Source organism: Microcebus murinus, chromosome 3 (genome assembly GCF_040939455.1).
Source record: "Microcebus murinus isolate Inina chromosome 3, M.murinus_Inina_mat1.0, whole genome shotgun sequence".
NCBI lineage: Eukaryota > Metazoa > Chordata > Mammalia > Primates > Cheirogaleidae > Microcebus > Microcebus murinus.
In genome coordinates, this window is record NC_134106.1 from 2,295,861 (window position 1) to 2,316,701 (window position 20,841).

Sequence of the window (20,841 nt, forward strand, 5' to 3'; positions counted from 1 at the left end):
CCCCCCACCTCAGGCTGAAATTTGGTCCCCAGTGTTGGAGGTGGGGCCTGGGGGGAGGTGTCTGGGTCACGGGGTGGATCCCTCACCAATGGCTCGGTGCCCTCCTGTGGGAAGGAGCCAGTTCTCTGTGTTAGTGAGAGAGCTTTTTTGGCCCCTCGTCCTTTTGCCATGTGACACGCCTGCTCCCCTCCCCCTGCTGCCTTGACTGGAAGCTCCCGGAAGGCCTGCCCAGGAGCAGGTGCTGGAGCCATGCTCGCCCTGCAGCCTGCAGAACCCCCAGCCAAGTCAACCTCTTTTCTTTATAAATCACCCAGCCTCGGGGATTCCTTTATAGCGGCACAAATGGACTAACACACACACACGTGTGAGAGCACAGGCATGTCCTTACAACTATATGTGAGATCAGCGGGAGGTGTCCTGCCTACAAAAGTAAAACAAAATAAAATAAAATAAACAAATACATGTGAGAGTGTTTCTGAAAGTTTGGCGATTCTGTCACCAGAAGTTCAGCACTTGTCCCCTGGAAGCTGCACCAGAAGAACAAGGACTAGTGGTTTGAGGAGAAGGAAAGAGAAGTTTATTAATTTGCCAGCAAATGAGGAGGATGAACGACTCCAGCTCAAAGAACCAGTGTCCTCCTGCTTCTGAGCAGAAGTACAGAGCGTCTACTGGTTCTGATGAATCCCACAGTCCTGTCTTCGGCTAAAACAATCTTGTGACCTTCCCCGGATTCATCCCATCTTCCACTAAGACGATCTTGTGACCTCTGTCTGGATTTACCCCATCTTCTGTGGCACAAAGGACAGAGGACCCTCCCTCGCCCCTCCGAGCGCTGGCCCGGGGCAGGGATGCAGGTCCTAGTCCTCCACAAGGACTGGGAGTTGCTTTAGGGAGACGTAAAACATTTCTGCCATTTTCCCAAGCCATTTCTTCTGTTACAAGAGCACAGACCTGTCCTTACAAATACACGTGAGAGCACAGACACGTCCCTACAAGCACTTTCCTGGAGACATGTAAATTTGCATACGTTTGCTGGAAAGGAATGCGGGCACATGTACACACACACTGTACATGGGCATATTTGACCCAGCCATTCTCTCTCCCACGGTCTTGAGGACTAAACTCTGATCTTTTTCTTTTGCCCAAATTCCTTTCTAAGGGGGCCTGGTCAGTCACGCCTACAAATGAAAAATATCTCACTAAACCAGTTTGTTAACCCAGTATAATACGGTTTACTTCCCAGCCTGATTCCGGTACAGCATCACATGAAAGATAGAAGACCTTTATCTTAACTCAAACATTTTCCCGCTGACTCCTGGTCTTTTAGACAAAGCCTTACTCTTTCAGCCCATTGTCAATTAAGAATCCCTAACCCACCTACGCCTCGTAAGCCTCCACGTGGAAATGTCCTGCCATTTCGGGCCGAACCAATGTGTGCCTTCCGGGTATTGATTTATGACTTTACCTATGATTCCTGCCTCCCTGAAACGCATAAAACCAAACTGTCACACAACTACAGTGAGTCCCCTTGCTCAAGGCTTCTTGAGTTTGGCTTCTTTCCCGTTCACAGTCTCAAGGACGCCTGAGTAAGGCGTCCTTCTCTGTGTCTCCATCAGTCCCAGGTAGACGCCATTATAACAGGTCCTCTTTCACTGTGTCTTTATGGAAGAAATGTTCCCCCACCTGCACCTCAGAAGAAGGCCCTGTAGACCTTCCTTCCTGTCTTTGAGTGGCCTTGGAAGGAAAAGGCGAAGGGGAGTGAGCAGGAGGAGGGACGTCACCACACCCCAGCTGTAGCCTGACCCATGATGCCCTTCACAGAGAGGCTCTGGGTGAAGCCACCAAACTCGCTGCTACATTGTGAACTAAAATGCTCACACTCACCCCACCACCATCAGCTGACTGAATGGACCCCCTTGTGGCCAAAGGAATATTCTAGGGCAAAGTTGCCTGCCAGGAGGAGGGAGGTCAGACATGCCTTATCATGCCCCCTCCCTTCTTGGAGACTTCCTTTGTAACCCATTAACAGGACTAAGGGTGTGCAAGACACCTGCAGGCCCTCAATTTGCAACAAATGGTGGCTTATCTCTGCTAAACAGTTTATGTTAAAACATTCCAGGTCTTTAGACAAAGCTTCAGGTCTTTAGCCAGTTACAATCTGAAGAATCTTTAAACCCACCTATAACCAGTAAGCCCCCCCCCCCACACACACACACATTGATTGATGGCTTTACCCGTAACCCCTGTCTCTAAAATGTATAAAAACCGAACTGTGACCCAGCCACAGCGAGTCCACTTACCCAAGGCCTCTTGGCAGTGGCTCCGGGTCATGGTCCTCAAATTTGGCTCAGAATAAATCTCTTTAAAATTATTTTGCAGACTTTGGCTTTTTTTTTCCGTTGACAACATTGAGCCCCCGGCAGACGCCCTTCTGAGGTGGGCCAGAAACACAGCCACAGAGCAAGGACACGTGTCTCACTGAATCGTGACAACGTGGTAGTCCAGGAGCTGCCACCGAATGGATGACCCAGGAATCTTTTCTGGAGACTTTTTACAAAACCATAAAGGGTCCCGCCTCCTTAGGGTACCATGTGGAGAAGAACCAGATGCCTTTTCACAATCTTCCTGTTTGGATTCCATTTTCTCTTTTTAATGTCAGCCTCTTGTTACCAATAGTCTGAACACAGCAGGCAAGGGGGGGGGGCTGTTGCTGTATTGGCCTGTTAGACTTTAAGAACCAAACAAGTGGCCGGGCGAGGTGGCTCCCGCCTGTAATCCTAGCACTCTGGGAGGCCCAAGCGGGCGGATTGCTCCAGATGAGGAGTTCGAAACCGGCCTGAGCAAGAGCGAGACCCCGTCTCTACTATAAATAGAAAGAAATTAATTGGCCAACTAATATATATAGAGAAAAAATGAGCCGGGCATGGTGGCGCATCCCTGTAGTCCCAGCTACTCGGGAGGATGAGGCAGGAGGATCGCCTGAGCCCAGGAGATTGAGGTTGCTGTGAGCTAGGCTGACGCCACGGCACCTCACTCTCGCCTGGGCAACAGAGTGAGACTCTGTCTCAAAAAAAAAAAAAAAAAAAGAACAAAACAAGTACAAAACAAAAAGAAGACATTTTATCATAGAAAGTGACAAACACACACAAACACATACAAGCCAGGAGACCCTCATGCATGTATGAGGGCCGGCAGACTTTGCTGAAGTTGGGTGTGATTTTTGGGTTTTTTTTAGAGACAGAGTCTCGCCTTGTTGTCCAGGCTAGAGTGAGTGCCGTGGCGTCAGCCTCGCTCACAGCAACCTCAAACTCCTGGGCTCAAGCGATCCTCCTGCCTCGGCCTTCCAAATAGCTGGGACTATAGGCATGCGCCACCATGCCCGGCTCATTTTTTCTATATATTTTTAGTTGGCCAATTAATTTCTTTCTATTTATAGTAGAGACGGGGTCTCACTCTTGCTCAGGCTGGTTTTGAACTCCTGACCTGGAGCAATCCACCTCCCTCGGCCTCCCAGAGTGCTGGGATTACAGGCGGGAGCCACCGCGCCCCACTGGGTGTGAGATTTCTAAGTGAGAAATTAGTTAAAAGTTCACCGATCAACTGAGATTCAGTCCTTCTTAGCTGAGCCTCGACCTTGACCCCTCGGCCCTCGGGGCAGCTGGACAGGGCCCAAGGAGGCCTGGGCCCCTGGGGCAGGAGTAAAGCTCTGCCCAGGGCTCCTGGGGGGCTGGCAGAGCTAAGCAGGGCGACGGCTGCTGAAGACAAGCATGCCAGGCCAACAAGCAGGGTCCCCAGGCAGTGTCCTGGTGGGGCGCCAGTGGCCCTAACTTCAGCAGCAGGCCACAGACCACGCCGTGCCCTCAGGACCAGGCCTGGAGCTGCAGAGGAATGAGGAGGGTGGCTCAGGTGGCTTTACAGACCGACTGGAGGGTCTCCCGGGGGCCAGTTCCAGGCAGTAGCCCCAAAGCGGAGTTTCTGAGACTGAGGTTAATATGCCCTTTTTTTTTTTCTTTTTTTTTTTTGAGACAGAGTCTCGCTTGTTGACCAGGCTAGAGTGAGTGCCATGGCGTCAGCCTAGCTCACAGCAACCTCAAACTCCTGGGCTCAAGCGATCCTCCTGCCTCAGCCTCCTGAGTAGCTGGGACTACAGGCATGCGCCACCATGCCCGGCTAATTTTATATATATATTAGTTGGCCAATTAATTTCTTTCTATTTTTATAGTAGAGACGGGGTCTTGCTCTTGCTCAGGCTGGTTTCGAACTCCTGACCTCGAGCAATCCGCCCGCCTCAGCCTCCCAGAGTGCTAGGATTACAGGCGTGAGCCACCGCGCCCAGCTAATAATATGCCCTTTTTGAGGGTGAAAAAGTATTTGCAGGGTGAGTGACACTGACTGTGAACTAAAATAAATTTTTTTTTGAGACAGAGTCTCACTCTGTTGCGCCAGCTAGAGTGCCATGGTGTCATCATAACTCACAGCAACCTCAAACTCCTAGGCTCAAGCGATCCTCCTGCCTCAGCCTCCCAGCTGGGACTACAGGCATGCGCCACCATGTCTGGCTGATTTTTTCTATATATTTTATTTAGTCGTCCAATTAATTTCTTTCAATTTTTAGTAGAGACGGGGTCTGGCTCTTGCTCAGGCTGGTTTCTAACTCCTGACCTTGAGTGATCCTCCCACCACGGCCTCCCAGAGTGCTAGCACTACAGACGTGAGCCACCATGCTCAGCCCTAAAATAAAATCTTAAGCCTGCAACTGACTAAAAGGACATCCTCTTCGCCAATGGGACCCCAGAGAAACATTGAAGCTGAGTTGCGGCCCTGAGGAGAAGGAAGGTCAGACAGGGCTTGCCATACCCCCTCCTTTTGGGGTTACTCTTTGTAACAAGATACCGAATCATCAACTGCCCTAAAGCCACGCAAGACTAGCTTAAACCACGCCTGCAGGCCCCAGTTTACTCAGATCACTGGATCTGAGTTTGGTGTAGGTTGGGTGGCTTTTCTCTGATTAACAGGCTTAAGTTAAAACTTTCCCATCCTTTAGACAAAGCTTCATTTCTTTAACCAATTACAAATCAAGGAATCCTTAAACCCACCTATAACATGTAACCTTCCCCTCCCTTAGAGACATCTTGCTTATTCAGGCCAAACCCATGTATTAATACAATACACACCTGGTCTCAAACTCCTGCATTCAAGCGATCCTCCTGCCTCAGCCTCCCAGAGGTTGACAGGTGTGAGCGGAGCCACCGCGCCTGTCCGGATTACAGGATATTCTATTCCATCATCCCATGTTTTAGGGAACAGGATTCTCAGTGTAGAAGGAGACACAGACCTACCGTTTCTCCCCCCAACAATGAGACCCACCCATAAAACAAGCCCTAGCAGGATTTCTAAGCATCTGTGCAATAGAAGCCCCACCCCGAAAATAAGCCCTAGTGACGGGCTTGGCTACGCAGCGCATCTGCACAACCCATGCATTTCGTTGCGGAGTGGGAAAGAAGACGAGCAGCCCTTCTCATCTGCCCCATCATGACAGCTACCATCCCAGAGGTGACCAGAAAGGTGCGGGCAGCCCCACCAACAAGGTCGGCTCCCCCTGTCAGGTCCCGGCCATCCTGTGTGTGCTGCAAGCTGAGGCTTTGAGGGGAAAATAACACACCCCCTGAAAATAAGCCCTAGGGTGTCTTCTTGAGGAAAAATAGATATAAGACCCTGTCTTATTTTCGGGGAAACACGGTATTAGAAAAAGTTAAGTAAAAGCCCTTGAAACCTGATTCGTACTGTTGATATCAGTATGAGCTCAGAAAATATTTTATTTTTAAATGTGTGTGTGCACGTTTGTAATTTTTTAACAGTCATGTCCAATGAAATCAAGGCCTGGAAACAATGACCAACCCTGTAGCAGTGAGTACCCTAGATCATGGATTTGAAATACCATTTCCACCAGAGATTCTTAGAGAAACAGTGGATTCCAGGTGTTAAGCTGAAGTAAGTTTGGCCTAACGCGGCCCCCGTATGGTGAACTGTAACCAAACTGCAACCTAACTTGAAGGTAAACTCTTGTACCAAGGAGCTGGGCCTCAGCCAATCACAGGCCGAAGAAGGCTGCAAAAACCTGTTCAAATAAGGCAAATGCGGGAAGGCAGTCAATCAGCCTATTTCCGTGTGTCTTTTCTGTTTCTTTGGCTACAAACACAGGCTGCACACGAGCGTTCTGCACAGCTTTGCTCCTGAGCGCCACCTGGTTTATGAACCTCTTTCGTGCTCAATGAAACTCTGTTAAAATTAACTTAAGGTTTTTCTTTTAACACAGGTGTGAAGCAGATGGGCAAGATGGGCCTACAGCGCCCTGGCATGCCAGGCTGCAAGGTGGCCATCAATGGCCATGCGTGTGGTCTGTGTGTGTCCGTGTGTGTCCGTGTGTGCGCACACACCCACATCCGGAGAAATCAGGAGCCAACATAAGAGACTCCCTCTCACTGACCAAAATGACAATTTGAGTTAAAAATACGAGATAACCAACTGATATATATATAAAATTAGCCGGGCATGGTGGCGCATGCCTGTAGTCCCAGCTACTCGGGAGGCTGAGGCAGGAGGTTGCTTGAGCCCAGGAGTCTGAGGTTGCTGTGAGCTAGGCTGACGCCACGGCACTCACTCTAGCCTGGGCAACAAAGTGAGACTCTGTCTCAAAAAAAAAAAAAAAAAAAAAAAAAAAAAAAAAAAACTTACAAAACTAAAATACTAAATATGAAATTTAAATATTTATATGCTACAAACTTGTTTTGAATGATAATTATCACAACCTTCAGTGCAGTGCTAGTGTATCTGAAATTGTTTTCATTGCCAGACATGCTATGGGGAATTCACGAGGGGAAAAAAGAAAAAAAAAAAAAAAAAATACGAGATAACAATGGAAATGGATTAAAACCCATCAATATGCTTAACTCCATGGCTTTTTGATATATATATAAATATAAGGTATAAATAAAAACTTAAAGTGCTTATATTCTAAGGATGACAGACAACGAATTCATTATCTTGAAAACTTACTATAGGCCAGGCAGGGTGGCTCACACCTGTAATCCTAAGCACTCTGGGAGGCCGAGGCGGGAGAATCGATCAAGGTCAGGAGTTGGAGACCAGCCTGAATAAGAGCGAGACTCTGTCTCTACTAAAAATAGAAAGAAATTAATTGGCCAACTAATATGTATAGAAAAAATTAGCCAGGCATGGTGGCCCATGCCTGTAGTCCCAGCTACTCGGGAGGCTGAGGCAGGATTGTTTGAGCCCAGGAGTTTGAGGTTGCTGTGAGCTAGGCTGATGCCTTAGCACTCTAGTCTGGGCATCAGAGCGAGACTTTGTCTCAAAAAAAAAAGCAAACTTAGTATACAAGAGCAAAGGATCTAACACTTGTGCTGTCTTTCCTCTATGAACTGTACCACTGGGTGACCAATCAGTTATATGCAGGGAAGCATCTCCTAGGAAACCACCTGGCCAACAAATGCAAACAAACCGGCACCATTAGAATATCACCATTTTGCAACTCCCAAATAATTAATGGATCTTGGCCTGAGTATCGGGAGCTGTCAACACCAAAAGACTCCTGGATAAAAGCATCTCTACCTCTTGTCTTGCCAAAGGTGTCAGACGCAGCAGACAGGGGAATCCTGAACTGCACCAGGCGAATGTGATAAGCAAAATCCAAACTGCAGGACATGACAGGACAAAAGGCCCAGGTTCTTCAACAGACGAACTGTAGAGAAGACAGTGGGATGGAGGGGAACTGCAACTTAACACATGCCAAGTTAAAAAAAAAAAAAAGTGGACAAGACTAAACTGCCATCAAGAAATGCAGGAAGTCACTGAACTATACACTTAAAAATGGTAAAGATGGTAAATTATATATGTTATCTCAAAAAACAAATAAATGAAAAGGAAATGCAAGGAAGTCGTTTCTATAAAAGTCAGATTCTGATTACTTTTGGAGGGGGAGGAGTGTTACAGGCAGGGGGAGCACGTGGCAAAGGGTGGACTCCCACCAGGGTGGTGGATACAAGTGCCCTGGCCCGTTTACAGGATGGGGGATGAACACAGAACAAAAACACAGACACACACACAAAGACAGTTACGTGACTCGAGTCTCCAATGCACTGGGTCAGTTTATTTTTATACTTTAAAAAATCAAAGTTAGTTCCTTATACATGACCATCCAGGCATTTTAGCAATGGCCATAAATTCCAAAACACGTAGCCTTAAGGACACAGATGTCCCCTGGCTCAAGGTTTCCAGGTGGTTGCTCTAGGCGCCAGGCATAGATTACAGACCAAGATTAGCAAGGTTGAGCAAGGCAGCCACAGGGGGCATTTTCCGTCCCCAGTTCCTCTACGCTGGCCCCCAGTGGCTGTGCCTGGCTTAGGTCGCCACTCCCTTGAGGGGTCTTACCCGTCATTGACTAACCAGCCATCTTGTGGGGCTAAGCAGCAATCCTAGGAACAATGTGTTTATCCTGTGTCCTCCAGACCCCCACTGTCTTGGGCCTGGGCAACTCTTGGCTTAGTGCAGAAACTCAGGTCCTTTGTTATGCCTCCAGGCAGCAACCTTGTTTATCACAGAGACCCTGTCTGGAACACATTACTCTCTAACGCTCTGGGCAGAGCACATACATTACTCACTAAATTTAATTCTTAAACCAGGAAAGTATAATATCAGTACCCAACATACAAGGACACCCCCCCTCACAATAATTCAGTAAGCTACACACTTGTGTCATTTCCTGTATGTTTTTATTTATGATAAAAAGGTTTGAAACTAAATATGTCAAACATTTTTTAAAAACTTGCAGTGTTTTTAACAAAAAAAGCCAAAGGGCCTATGATCCTAGCACTCTGGGAGGCTGAGGCAGAAGGATAGCCTGAGCTCAGGAGTTTGAGGTTGCTGTGAGCTAGGCTGACGCCACGCAACTCTAGCTGGGGCAGCAGAGCAAGACTCTGTGTCAAGAAAAAAAAAGCCAACGGAATTTTTGGAAGATTTATGCATCTTGGTCCTTAAAAGTCGTAACTCTCCGTTTAGAGTGGTCTAGTGGCCAGGCTGGCCTGTGTGCAGCTGTGAGAACCTACACGTAAGTGCGCAGCAAGCAGGCCAGTGGGCTGAGACCCTGCTCAAGCCGTCGCTGCCGAGCTGCCTGCCCAGACCCCGGGCCGCGTCCTTCTCTAACCTGCACACAGGCACAAGGCACCTGTAGAAGCAGGGGAGCCAATCCTGCAAATTGGAAGGTAAATGAACGCTTTCAGAATGCTTCTAGACTTCCTGTCTGCATCTTTTAATCACTGTTTTATTGATTCCTTATCAAAATCAAAGCTGTGACAATTGGGGCGAGACTGCAATAAAACAAGCAAGATCAGTATCAATAAATGTAAAGCTGAAATCTCACATAATTCTCAAGTCTCAGAGATGTCCAATTTATTATGCAGGTAACCACTTCGCATGGCAGAAAGCCACCATGCCTCCCTGATTTGGTGTGAGAGCCAAGTCTGCCCGTGCGTGGCAGTGGCCGTGCAGTCTTCTCTTCTGGGCAGGGACAAGCAGTGACACAGCCACTGGCTTAAGTTTCCTCAAGTCCCAAAGTCACTTTGCTCCATCTTCAGATTGCTTCGCTCCTTCTCTTGCTAACCTATCAGCCTCTTCGTTGCCTATAAATCCTGCGTGACCAGGAATGTGCATCTGTTAAAATAAATAAAAATTTCTCCTTTATTTTTATGAATTTTTATACAAGCAACATATGACAATATTCTCATTGTAAAAAAACCTCAACTGTTCAGAGCAGACCGACAGTCCCGCTCTCCTCTGCAGCTCCTCTTCCCCAACAGGATTCTCAACAGCGCGATACATATTCTCAAAGCATTTATGCAATGACGTATTTACACAAATTCCATTGTTTTTCTATAAATTAGATCTTGCTGTTCACATTGCTTTTTTTTTTTCCCCACTTAGCAATGGGACTTGGCAAGCTTTCCAGGCAAAACACGTGTGTGTGCAGATGGGTGGATGTATATATACGCATACAACACACACTTCACTCTCTTTAAATGCTGTCAAAAAGAATGGATATATTTATTTAACTATTGTTTCCATTTACACTGCTGAAATTTACATGCCAGGTTACCACACTGTTACCAGCCGCCCTGGGAAGGCACACAAGGTAGGGCTGAGACCATGGTTGCAGTTTATCTTGCTCTGCATTGCTTAAAAAAAAAAATTTTTTTTTTTTGAGACAGAGTCTCCCTTTGTTGCCCAGGCTAGAGCGAGTGCCGTGGCGTCAGCCTAGCTCACAGCAACCTCAAACTCCTGGGCTCAGGCAATCCTTCTGCCTCAGCCTCCCGAGTAGTTGGGACTACAGGCATGCGCCACCACGCCCGGCTAATTTTTTCTATGTATTTTAGTTGGCCAATTAATTTCTTTCTATTTATAGTAGAGATGGGGTCTCGCTCTTGCTCAGGCTGGTTTCGAACTCCTGGCCTCAAGCAATCCTCCCTCCTCAGCCTCCCAGAGTGATAGGATTACAGGCGTTAGCCACCGCGCCCGGCCAAAAAAAAAAAAACCTTTTTAATAAAAATGATTTATTATTTTTAGAAGTTTCCACTTTGCAATAAAAGTTGTGTTACTAAGGCTTTATCACCCAACCGCATGACAGTTTTATTTAACATGATGGCTCGTTCCCAATGCACCAACAGCTGACTTACAGCTCCCCTCACTAGTGACGAGGCGTGCCTGGGCTAGGCGTCAGCACGCACTGTTAACACACGCGGCGACTACAGAGCAGCCCTCGCATCACACTGCCCGCGGAGTCTATAGCCAGCAATACTCTCCTTACAACAGCATTACTCACACGACCGTCAGAAGAATCGCATGCATTTTAATATATGCTATGGTAACAATTCAATGGAAACGGTTATAGCACTAATCGCTTATGCAGACAGTTACTCTCTAGTCAGTCTGGTCACAGCAGCCACAGCACTCACCCACTGAATGTCCATACCCTGGGCGAGCTTCTCCAGCGCCACGAAGTCCTCTTTGTTGATCACCTCTTTGCCAGCGCTTGTCTTCCACCCGTTCTTCTTCCAGCCTTCAACCCAGTTCGTTATACCTGCGGGACGACGTGCCCTGGCCAGTCACTCTCAGCGCCCCGGCCTTTGCACCTCCTGAGCCCGACCCCTGACAACTGCTCCCACTGGTATCTGAAGTCGCCACCCTGGACTCTTCACTTCCTTGGTTGGCCTTCCTTGCTCTGGCCTTTGGCACAGCCTGAAACCCCCAAGCCTCTCCCCTTTCCTAGCATGTATTCAACCTACGGCTCTCAGCTTAAGATGTCACTTCCTCCAGGAAGCCTTCCCCGGCTCACAACCACCCTCCCTGTGCTCCTACACACGCACCACATTTACAGGGAAGTGCCAGGAGAGCAGAGACACACCCACTCAGGACCGCACCTCCAGTACCCAACAAAGAAATAAGCACGGGGGAACACTGAGCAGCAGAACTGAGACCCCCAAATCCTCACTCTCTCCTCTGTACCCCACCAGCCAGACATCATCCCCACTGCCATCTGGGTCCTGCTCTGTTACAACGCCTCCTACTGGGGAAAGAAACACCCGTTTCCCTCCATAGTTAACCAGAAAAACACGGAGAAACAAAACGTGAAGGCTTACCGTTTATAGTAAACATACTGTCGGTATACAGAACCAGCTTACTGATGTTTTGAGCCTTGGCTTGTTCAATGGCTTTGCAGGCTGCCTTGAAAAAACAAGTTGATAGTCATGCTATAGAAAATGTTCAACTTTGACACGACTGATGCTCAAAATTATTCAAAACTGAAAAATCTGCCCCTTTTGCACCCTTCCTTTTGCTCTTTTCCTGCCATGACAGTGGGTCTGGTCGTCATCTGTGGAGAATGTATCACACTCTGGCCTTATAGGCCTATCTTTCTCTCCTCCGTAAACCTCATTTTTGTGCTTGCCTTAAAAAACAAGAAAAATCCCTTCTTTTACTGTACTGTGATTATATTCTCTATATGAAATACATACATACAATTGAAATATATGACATACATACAATTCTCCTGTGTAGACACCCATTTGAAATAAGTTCTTAAAATTATTCTAAAAAATTCTTATCTTTCAGAATTGTTACTATTCCCAAGTTTCTTCTAGACTTACAGTATCTTATATATGTAGATAGTTTTAAAACACTGGTATTTTCATAGTCAACGCTAAAAAGGGATAAAACAAATATATTTGATAACTTACATGAATTTCTGCTCTTTGGTTGGTCTGTCGCCCAGGAAGTCTAATGCCTACGTTTCTGTTTCAAAACAGTGCAAAAGAAAATTATAAACCTGATTCTCAAAGTGATTCCTCTTAATGGATAACAATAAGCTAGTGTGTATTTTTATTTGAAATATAACAGCATCAGATGAAAACACAGCCTTTAAAAATCAGGAGGAGCAAGTCACTTTCTGCACTCGGCACCTTCTGACTTGCCTGGGCGTTCAGGGCAGAGGGAGCGCTAGTTCTCTGCCGGCCCTGCGCCAGGCCCTGTGGCGGCAGTGGAAAGACTCCCAGGAGAAAACTCAGGAATAAAAACGGAGAGAGTAGGACTTTACACTGAAATTTCCAGATAGCTTCAGGAAGTAAAGGAGGACAAAGAAAACAAGGAACCCAAAAAACCCTCAGACCAGGTAATTAGATCTTGGAGTAAGCCAGGTGTGGTGCTGCACATCTGTGGTCCCAGCTACTTAGGAGGCTGAGGCAGGAGGATCACGAGTCCAGGAGTTCAAGTCCAGTCCGGAAACAAAACTCCAGCTCTCCTAAGAGAAAAAGTGCTGGCTGGTGCTTATCATCCCAGCACTTTGGGAGGCCAAGGCAAGAGGATCATTTGAGGCTAGGAGTTTTGACACCAGCCAGGGCAACATAGTGAGACCCTGTTTCTAAAAAAATTTTTTTTAAAATTAGGTAGACATGGTGGTGTATGCCTGCAGTCCCAGCCATTGAGGAGGCTGAGGTAGGAGGATTGCATGAACCCAGGAATTGGTAGCTGCAGTGAGCTACGGTTGTACCATGGCACTTCAGCCTGGGCAACAGATTGAGACTCTGTCTCTGAGGGGGGGAAAAAAAAAAAAAGAAACAAAACAACCTTGGAGTAACCATGACATCAGAGCTTCCTAAAAGAACAGGCATTTTTTGAATTAGAAGAGTTGAGGAAGCAGCATGAACAGTATAAAGCAATTGCCCTGTTTAATTTCTGAAAGCCAAGAGCCAAGTTTAATTTGTGGACCTGAGAGGCATTAATAGGTGTCTTAGGCAAGCTCTAAGCCCACGCACACTCAGTGCCACGCAGGCCTGCCTCCTCTTCTGGGGTTCCCAGCCAAAATGAGAAGTTACAATGAAAGGAAGTGAAAAACCTTTGTAAACTATAAGCTCAATGGAAAGGTGCAGTAGAATTATTGTGGGCAATTTACATTAAATAAGCCTGACGGTGCTGTGGGCCCAGGAGAGGGATGTGCAGAACCCAGCAGGGCTACTGGCCACTCCACAGGGTCCCTCACACCCAGGGGCTGGGTGTATCTGAGGGACTGCATTTCATATCACCTTGACTTTGTGCCTTTTGAAAAACAAGGGACCACCTCCAAGAGGGCCTAGTGATGTGACGGTCTGCCCCAGACCTGCCCTGGTGCAGCCCTGCCAAGAGACAGCTCCCAGGGTGCCAGGTGACTCTGCAGTTAAGAGGCAGCGAGGTCGTGCTGGGGTAAAAGCTCACCAGTGAGACAGACTAACCCAGAGTCAGGCCATGAAGGCAAGGCCAAGCGAGGTGCCTGGCGTTCTGAAGAGCAGCGCTATTCCGACTCAACACGAATCACAGCTCTGCTCTTCTGCTCTTTCCTGCCAAAGCTGTTTATTTGGCAGGTTTTGCAAATAATCACCCCATGAACAGTTCCTGCCTCACCTTATCACGAGTTCTGGAATGTGATTCAGTAAAGCATGAAGCTTAAACTCAGCTTCCTTGGCTTACTTACAGGGGATGGCCCGGGCCCCAGTACACACCGATGCCTGCCCGCGCCCTCCTCCGCCCGTTACTGGAGCAGCAGCCATCAGTGTAGACGACGACAAAGTCCCCTGTGGGAGGGAAACAGTGAGTGCTATCAAGTCAGCAGTACTGAAAACTGAAACCCACCTCCAAACTTCACTGTGGTTGAGTCAGCGTTTTAAACTCAGAGGGCATTTTACAATGCTGTAGAAGTTACCTGTCCAGGAAAACAGGATCAATTCTTTACATGAGGCACTGGACACTTTTTGCTTGAAATCACTTATATTTCAGTCTCACATGCCAGGCAAGTTCAGGGCAAAGGCAGAGACACTTTGTAGAGGAGAACACACTGCCATGAGAACTGCTGCTTACAACCCACACTGAGGCGTCAAAGGACAAATGGGCCTGTCCTTTCTGTGCAGGGTCACCTTCACGCAGGAACGCCGTCCACCCAGAGACAAGCTGATGCTTGTCAGTAAGACGGCGACCCTGCCCACCAGGAGGTCCAGTCCCCTGACCAACATGGCCCTCATTTCTTTCCTGGCGTATCTGCCACTAGTCAACTGCGGCCCCATCTTAGCTCCTTTCCATCAAGGCAGAGGGTGTGATCGACACACCAAGGCTGCAAAGAACAAGGTGGAAAAGGACCCATAGGGGTCACTCTCAGGCCACTAGTGACGACCAACAAACACTCTGAGCAGCACGGTGGGAGCAGAAGTCAGGTTGCAGAGTGTCAAAGAGCAGGGCGTGGGAGCAAACAGAGGCGGCAGGCGTAGGAGGCGTTTGCCCAAAGGGCTGCAGACGAGCACAGCAGAGGCAAAGGGGAAAGGAGCTCTGGGACAGGATGGGGCCCTGTCCTCACAGGAGCGGGCTGGGAGCCTGCAAGCACATGGCTATCAGGCAAGCCTGCTTGGTCCTGCTGGAATTTGATTCCAGCAGCATGACTGCAAACTGCCTGGCCACTGCACTGCCTCAGCTGTGAGCACCTATTCTAGGCCCTTCCAGCAACTGTCAGCACACTGCAAAGGGCTGGCGTCCCTACTACTCCGCAAGGACTTGCTTCCATTCCTATCAGTAAATAACCAAATAAAGAATACTTGATTTTTTTTTTTCACATAACTGCAAAACTGATATAAAACACAGCTTGATAAAACATTTTCTATGGTTTCCCTTGAATTAAATTAGAACCTACTTTTTTCTGTTCATACATATAAAAGACAAAAAGGAGACTTATGTACCATAAGTCACTAAATATATACAGCTGATTACTGGAGCTAAAGGTAGAAGAAAAGCTCATTACTACTTTGTTTCTCAGGATAAGGTAGGATCTCTTATGTTTTACAAATATTAAACATAAAAGGTTAAAATGCTGGTGCTAGTTGATTTTAACAAGCAGCTCTATCTAGGGCCTTCATTATGTAAAGAAGTAAAATCTTGGCATTTTCCTTAACTTAGTGAAGTAAGTACTGTGTGCACAGGGAATCCCTGCCTGTCTTTCAAAGGATTATAATGTCTTTCATTTCTAGTCTATAAAATGGTTTTCCCAAGATACCCAAAAGCTTAATTCTGCACTACTTGATCAATTATCATATTAAATAGTGACTATAGTGATCTGTAAATATTCTTTACAGATAAGAATGAGGACGATAAACAACAGCTCAAATTCCCCCTAAAAAGTGGAAAAAGCTTTTACATAAATATTTTCACAGTTGTTATATTAAAAATCAAAAAAAAAATACATACCCATATAAGAAAATGTGTCTTTGCTAACTGGAGGGGCCGATTCTGTGTCCTGTTTAACATGCTTTGCACATGGCTCTGTGCTTTCATCTTCATCCAGTGGCTCACGGGGGCGCTTGCTGGCTTTCACTGGTGATTCCTGTACATGTTTATTCTTCTGCCCTGAAAGACGGAGTCTACTCGTGAGCCAGAAACAACGACCATAACATGAAATGCTTAAGATGAGGAAATCCAGGCCAGGCACGGTGGCTCACGCCTGTAATCCTAGCATTCTGGGAGGCCGAGGCGGGTGGATCACTCAAAGACAGGAGTTCAAAACCAGCCTAAGCAAGTGCGAGACCCCATCTCTACTATAAATAGAAACAAATTAATTGGCCAACTAATATTTATAAATAAATAAATAGACTAAATTTTCTTTTTTTTTTTTGAGACAGAGTCTCGCTTTGTTGCCCAGGCTAGAGTGAGTGCCGTGGCGTCAGCCTAGCTCACAGGAACCTCAAACTCCTGCGCTCAAGCAATCCTTGTGTCTCAGCCTCCCAAGTAACTGGGACTACAGGCATGCGCCACCATGCCCGGCTAATTTTTTCTATATATTTTTAGTTGGCCAATTAATTTCTTTCTATTTTTAGTAGAGATGGGGTCTCGTTCTTGCTCAGGCTGGTTTCAAACTCCTGACCTAGAGCAATCCGCCTGCCTCGGCCTCCCAGAGTGCTAGGATTACAGGGGTGAGCCAAAGATTTAGTCTTAATAAACAGAAACATACTTATATTGGAAGGGTTGACATACGAATAAATTACTAATTGGTTAAGAACAAAATATCTGTGAAAAGAAACTATTAAGAATCCAACCTCAACCAAGAAGACAGGAGCCATACTTTCAAACTTGCTTTCTGTCCAGAACCGACTTCTCCATCTGGGTAGAAAATGTAACCGTCACACCAGAAGCCCCTTTAACAGCCACTGGGGAAGGAGAGGGTGAAGCAGAAACGCACTGAACGATGCTCTCACTGCCTCTGGATGAGCCCCTAGGGTTCTGAGTCTGACCTGCCTCCCTCTGAACTGTGCTTTGTCCAGGATTGCTCTGACATCCCAAAGGAGTAGTTGTTTGGTATTTGAGCATCTTAGCGGACTCCACAGAGACTTTTCAAGAGAAACTGATTAAAACTTTGCTCTGTTCAGTCTTAATCCCCTGTAGTAAAAAAGTGAGTAAGTAAGGCCGGGCGCTGTGGCTCACGCCTGTAATCCTAACTCTTGGGAGGCCGAGGCGGGCGGATTGCTCAAGGTCAGGAGTTCAAAACCAGCCTGAGCAAGAGCGAGACCCCGTCTCTACTATAAATAGAAAGAAATTAATTGGCCAACTGATATATATATAAAAAATTAGCCGGGCATGGTGGCGCATGCCTGTAGTCCCAGCTACCCGGGAGGCTGAGGCAGAAGGATCACTTGAGCCCAGGAGTTTGAGGTTGCTGTGAGCTAGGACGCCACGGCACTCACTCTAGCCTGGGCAACAAAGCGAGACTCTGTCTCAAAAAAAAAAAAAAAAAAAAAGAACAAAAGTGAGTAAGTAAAGTTCATGAAAAATCACTTCCTCAAGGTAGGTTCAGATACATTTTTAAAATCTTGTGCTCTAACGTAGAGTCACCTTGCTTATCTGAGTCCTGCATATTTGATGTCCCTTATATTAGGCCTTAAACTTCGAATAACTATACTTTCTGTAACACTTGAAATTGGAAGAAATACAGATTGTATAGCTCTGTCTTAAATAAAAAGGAACCACCACAAGGGTGCATGCCATGAAAGGAACCACATTCATCCCTTTAAAACCACAGCCCATTCAGTCCAATAACGGTGCAAGCTTTTTCAAAAAGACAAGAAATTATGGCACAGTGAGGTCACCGAATGGAATAGGGCATCTGAGTCCTGCTTGTCTCTAATATTGTTACTGACACGAACCGCTATTCTTAACTGCTTCCAGCCTGTTTCCTAATTTGTAAAATGAAAACAATCACAGTATCTTCTTTATGTGCCTAGAAGGTAGCTATATAGATCAGATGACATCTGGGATTTGAAAGGCTGTGAATATGTTAAAATGTCACATTGATGTGAGAGATGACTACCTTCTGAACTGTCTGGGCTTGCAGAGTTCCTGACAAAGGCCCAGGCCTCATCTTCTGTAGCAAACTTCTTAAATCTGGCAGCAGGAAACCGGTCCACTTGTGCTTTGCAGTCATTCCTGGAAAAGATGTACAATATTATTACCTTCCTCTTTCCCTTTAACTTATCTGCTTTTTAATTAATATTATTTTCTCAAGTTGGGAATACAGTTGTCTCTTGTTATCCAAAGGGGATTGGTTCCAGGATCTCCCCTGCCTTCCTGATGGATACCAAGATCAGAGGATGCCCAAAGTCCCTTAAATAAAATGGTCTATTTGTATATAAACTACACACATCTTCCTGTAGATTACCTCTAGATTACCTATAACAGTTAATACAATGTTACGGCACTCACTCTAGCCTGGGCAAGAAAGTGAGACTCTGTCTCAAAAAAAAAAAAAAAAATACAATGTAAATGGTTATGTAAATAGTTGTTAAACTGTATTGCGTTTTTTTTTTGTTTTGTTTGGTTTTTTGGTTTTTTTGAGACAGGGTCTTGCTCTGTCGCCCTGGCTAGAGAGCTGTGTGGTGTCATCATACCTCACTGCAAGCTCAAGCTCTTGGGCTCAAGTCATCCTCTTGCCTCAGCCTCCTGAGTAGCTGGGACTATAGGCGCAAGCCATAGCATCTGGCTAATTTTTCTATTAAATACTTTTTGTAGACACAAGGTCTCACTCTTGCTCAGGCTGGTTTCAAACTCCTGACCTCAAGCCATTTTCCACCTTGGCCTCCCAAAACGCTAGAATTACAGGTGTAAGCCACTGTACCCAACCTCCCGTATTGTCTTTTTATATGTTTTAAAAAATTGTTTTATTTATTTATTTATTTTTGAGACAAAGTCTTCTCCTGTTGCCCAAGCTAGAGTACAATGGCATCATCATAGCTCACAAAACCTTCAACTCCTGGGCTCCATTGTTATTATTGTATTTTTTATTATTTTTTTCCTGAAATATTTTTGATCCATGGTTGGTTGAGTCCAAGTATGTGGACTGCAGATACAGAGGAGGGACTGTAGTGTGAAAAAGATGGGCTCAGTTCCTTGGAGGCAAAGAGTCATACCTTACAGTTCTTAGTTTTATCCTGCACATCACCCTGTTTTCTACTGTATGCCAGCCAGAGCACCATAAAACTTTCCTCAAACTCAAAGCATACTAAAATTCTGGGGTCTAAGTAAAAGAAATTCTATTAATCGTTCCATTACAGAAAAAGTTCAACTTCTGAGCTGCTTCTTCCTCAATACTATAGCTGCCATGTATAGGGAAACACAGATAATAAACCTAGATATCACACGGTGGGAAGAGTTTCTGGTCATGGAGTCAGAACATCTGGGCTCCAGTCCCATTTCTGTCACTTACTTGCCCTGTGAGCTTCCTGGCCACTGGAAATACACCTCACAATGAGAATAATCCCACCCACCTCCAAGGATTGTTACAGGGATCCAATTGCAAAAACCAGTTTATCATAATTTCTCTTTTTAAAAACACAGGGAAGATTAAATACGGTACTGAGTTCCAGCTCCAATTTAACTGGTACTGGCAATGCTGGTTGGTACCGATTACGTGTTACCTTTGGGGAATTCTCTAACTGCAACCACAAAAGAAAAGCATTAACTACAGGCCCCTGGCCACCCTCAAGCTTTATGTGGCGTTTTTGGTATTCTAAACAGAAATTCGCCGGAGGCGCGCCTCCAGGCCGGGAGCCCCCCGGAACACGCCTGCAGGGCAGGGAGGCGGGGCGCAGACCCGACCTACCCACGGAGTCCGGGAGCCGCACACGCCGCGACACCCAGGCTCTCGCCGCCGGGTTCACCGAGCGCCGGCAGGGAGCTGCCTCGGGGGGAGACCACTCACCAGGTCAGAAAGACCCCGGTCCTGCGGCCCCTCCTCACGGCATAGAACATCCCGAGCCCGCAACAGCCGCGACTGCAGTGCACGGCAGCCAAGGCGACTCTGTGGGCCAGCGACAGCAGCCTGCCCATCACTCAATCCCGGGCACTGAGGCGCATCTTGCCTCCGGGCCATGGGCTTCCGGAAACAGCCCCAGCAAACCCCTACAGTCACACTTCCGCCGGCGGCGCAGGGAGATGACGCACATCCGGGCTGGCCCCGTGCGGAGGGGCGGGGTCTAGGGAAGGGCGGAGTCTAGGGGAGGCCGGAGCAGGAGGGGGCCTGGAGCCGCGCGCCTTTTGAGCGCATCAGTTTCCGCGACATCAACTAGAAAGTGAGACCCCGGGGAGGTCCCGCAGTGGGGTCCCGTCTGGGGCGGGGCCCGGCGGAGGGCCTAGAGCCCGGCGAGCTCCGGGGTGGGGCGGAGCCTAGAGAGGCGCGAGGGCTGTGGGCGGGGCCTACGGGGCGGGGCCGGGCGCACCTGCCGGCGGAAGCCCCGCCCCACAGGGAGGCGGTGCCGGGTGGGTGTAGTGCCTCAGTTTCTATCCGCCCGGCTGCACTTCCAGTCCTGGTTCCCCACCTCGGCCGCGGGGAGCTGGTCCACGCTGGGGCCCGGCCCCCGCCGGCGTCACGCTGGGACCCCGACAGCTCCCCGAGGCCACCGGGTGGAAGGCTGCTCGCTTAGTTGTTTTTAGTGGGCGGCAAGACATTCGGATTCACGGAGTGAATAAGCACAAACGGCGGGAGGAGAGGGTGCCGTTTCTTGGGTGCACGCCTCTGGAGGGGTGCGGTCCCCTTTCTGCACCCCTGCAAGTGGGCATTTAGCTAGGGGGTGTCCAGCGCTGAAAGTACTGGGAGCGGGGCGAGGGGGGGTGTAGTTGGGAAGTTGAAGTCTCGGGATTCTGCTCAGTATTTGATTTTTTGCTTTGTAAGGAAACCAAGTCCTTTTAAAAGTCTTCTCAGGCCGGGCGCTGTGGCTC

The 20,841-nt window shown here is 47.5% G+C and overlaps 2 protein-coding genes across 3 annotated transcripts in view; one reads left to right on the forward strand and one right to left on the reverse strand.

Annotated features, from left to right (window-relative positions):
- Positions 1 to 1,050: 1,050 nt before the first annotated feature.
- Positions 1,051 to 20,841, forward strand: part of RPS7 (ribosomal protein S7) — a 38,015-nt gene continuing 18,224 nt past the window's right edge. The window contains exon 1 of the mRNA XM_012763169.3: positions 1,051 to 1,076. The gene's annotated coding sequence lies outside the window, so the exon portion shown is untranslated. The remainder of the gene's footprint in view (positions 1,077 to 20,841) is intronic.
- Positions 9,321 to 20,049, reverse strand: RNASEH1 (ribonuclease H1). 2 transcript variants are annotated; one of them, XM_012763168.3, is made up of 8 exons: positions 19,826 to 20,049; positions 17,939 to 18,054; positions 15,826 to 15,984; positions 14,072 to 14,171; positions 12,306 to 12,360; positions 11,709 to 11,793; positions 11,042 to 11,149; positions 9,321 to 9,726 (listed from the first exon to the last, which is right to left on the reverse strand). In XM_012763168.3, exons 1-8 carry the CDS (start codon positions 19,951 to 19,953, stop codon positions 9,680 to 9,682), a joined length of 798 nt encoding a protein of 265 aa, XP_012618622.2. In that variant the 5' UTR covers positions 19,954 to 20,049; the 3' UTR covers positions 9,321 to 9,679. The 2 variants fall into 2 exon arrangements, with proteins under 2 accessions (XP_012618622.2, XP_012618621.2); XM_012763167.3 differs by having other exon boundaries at positions 11,025 to 11,149.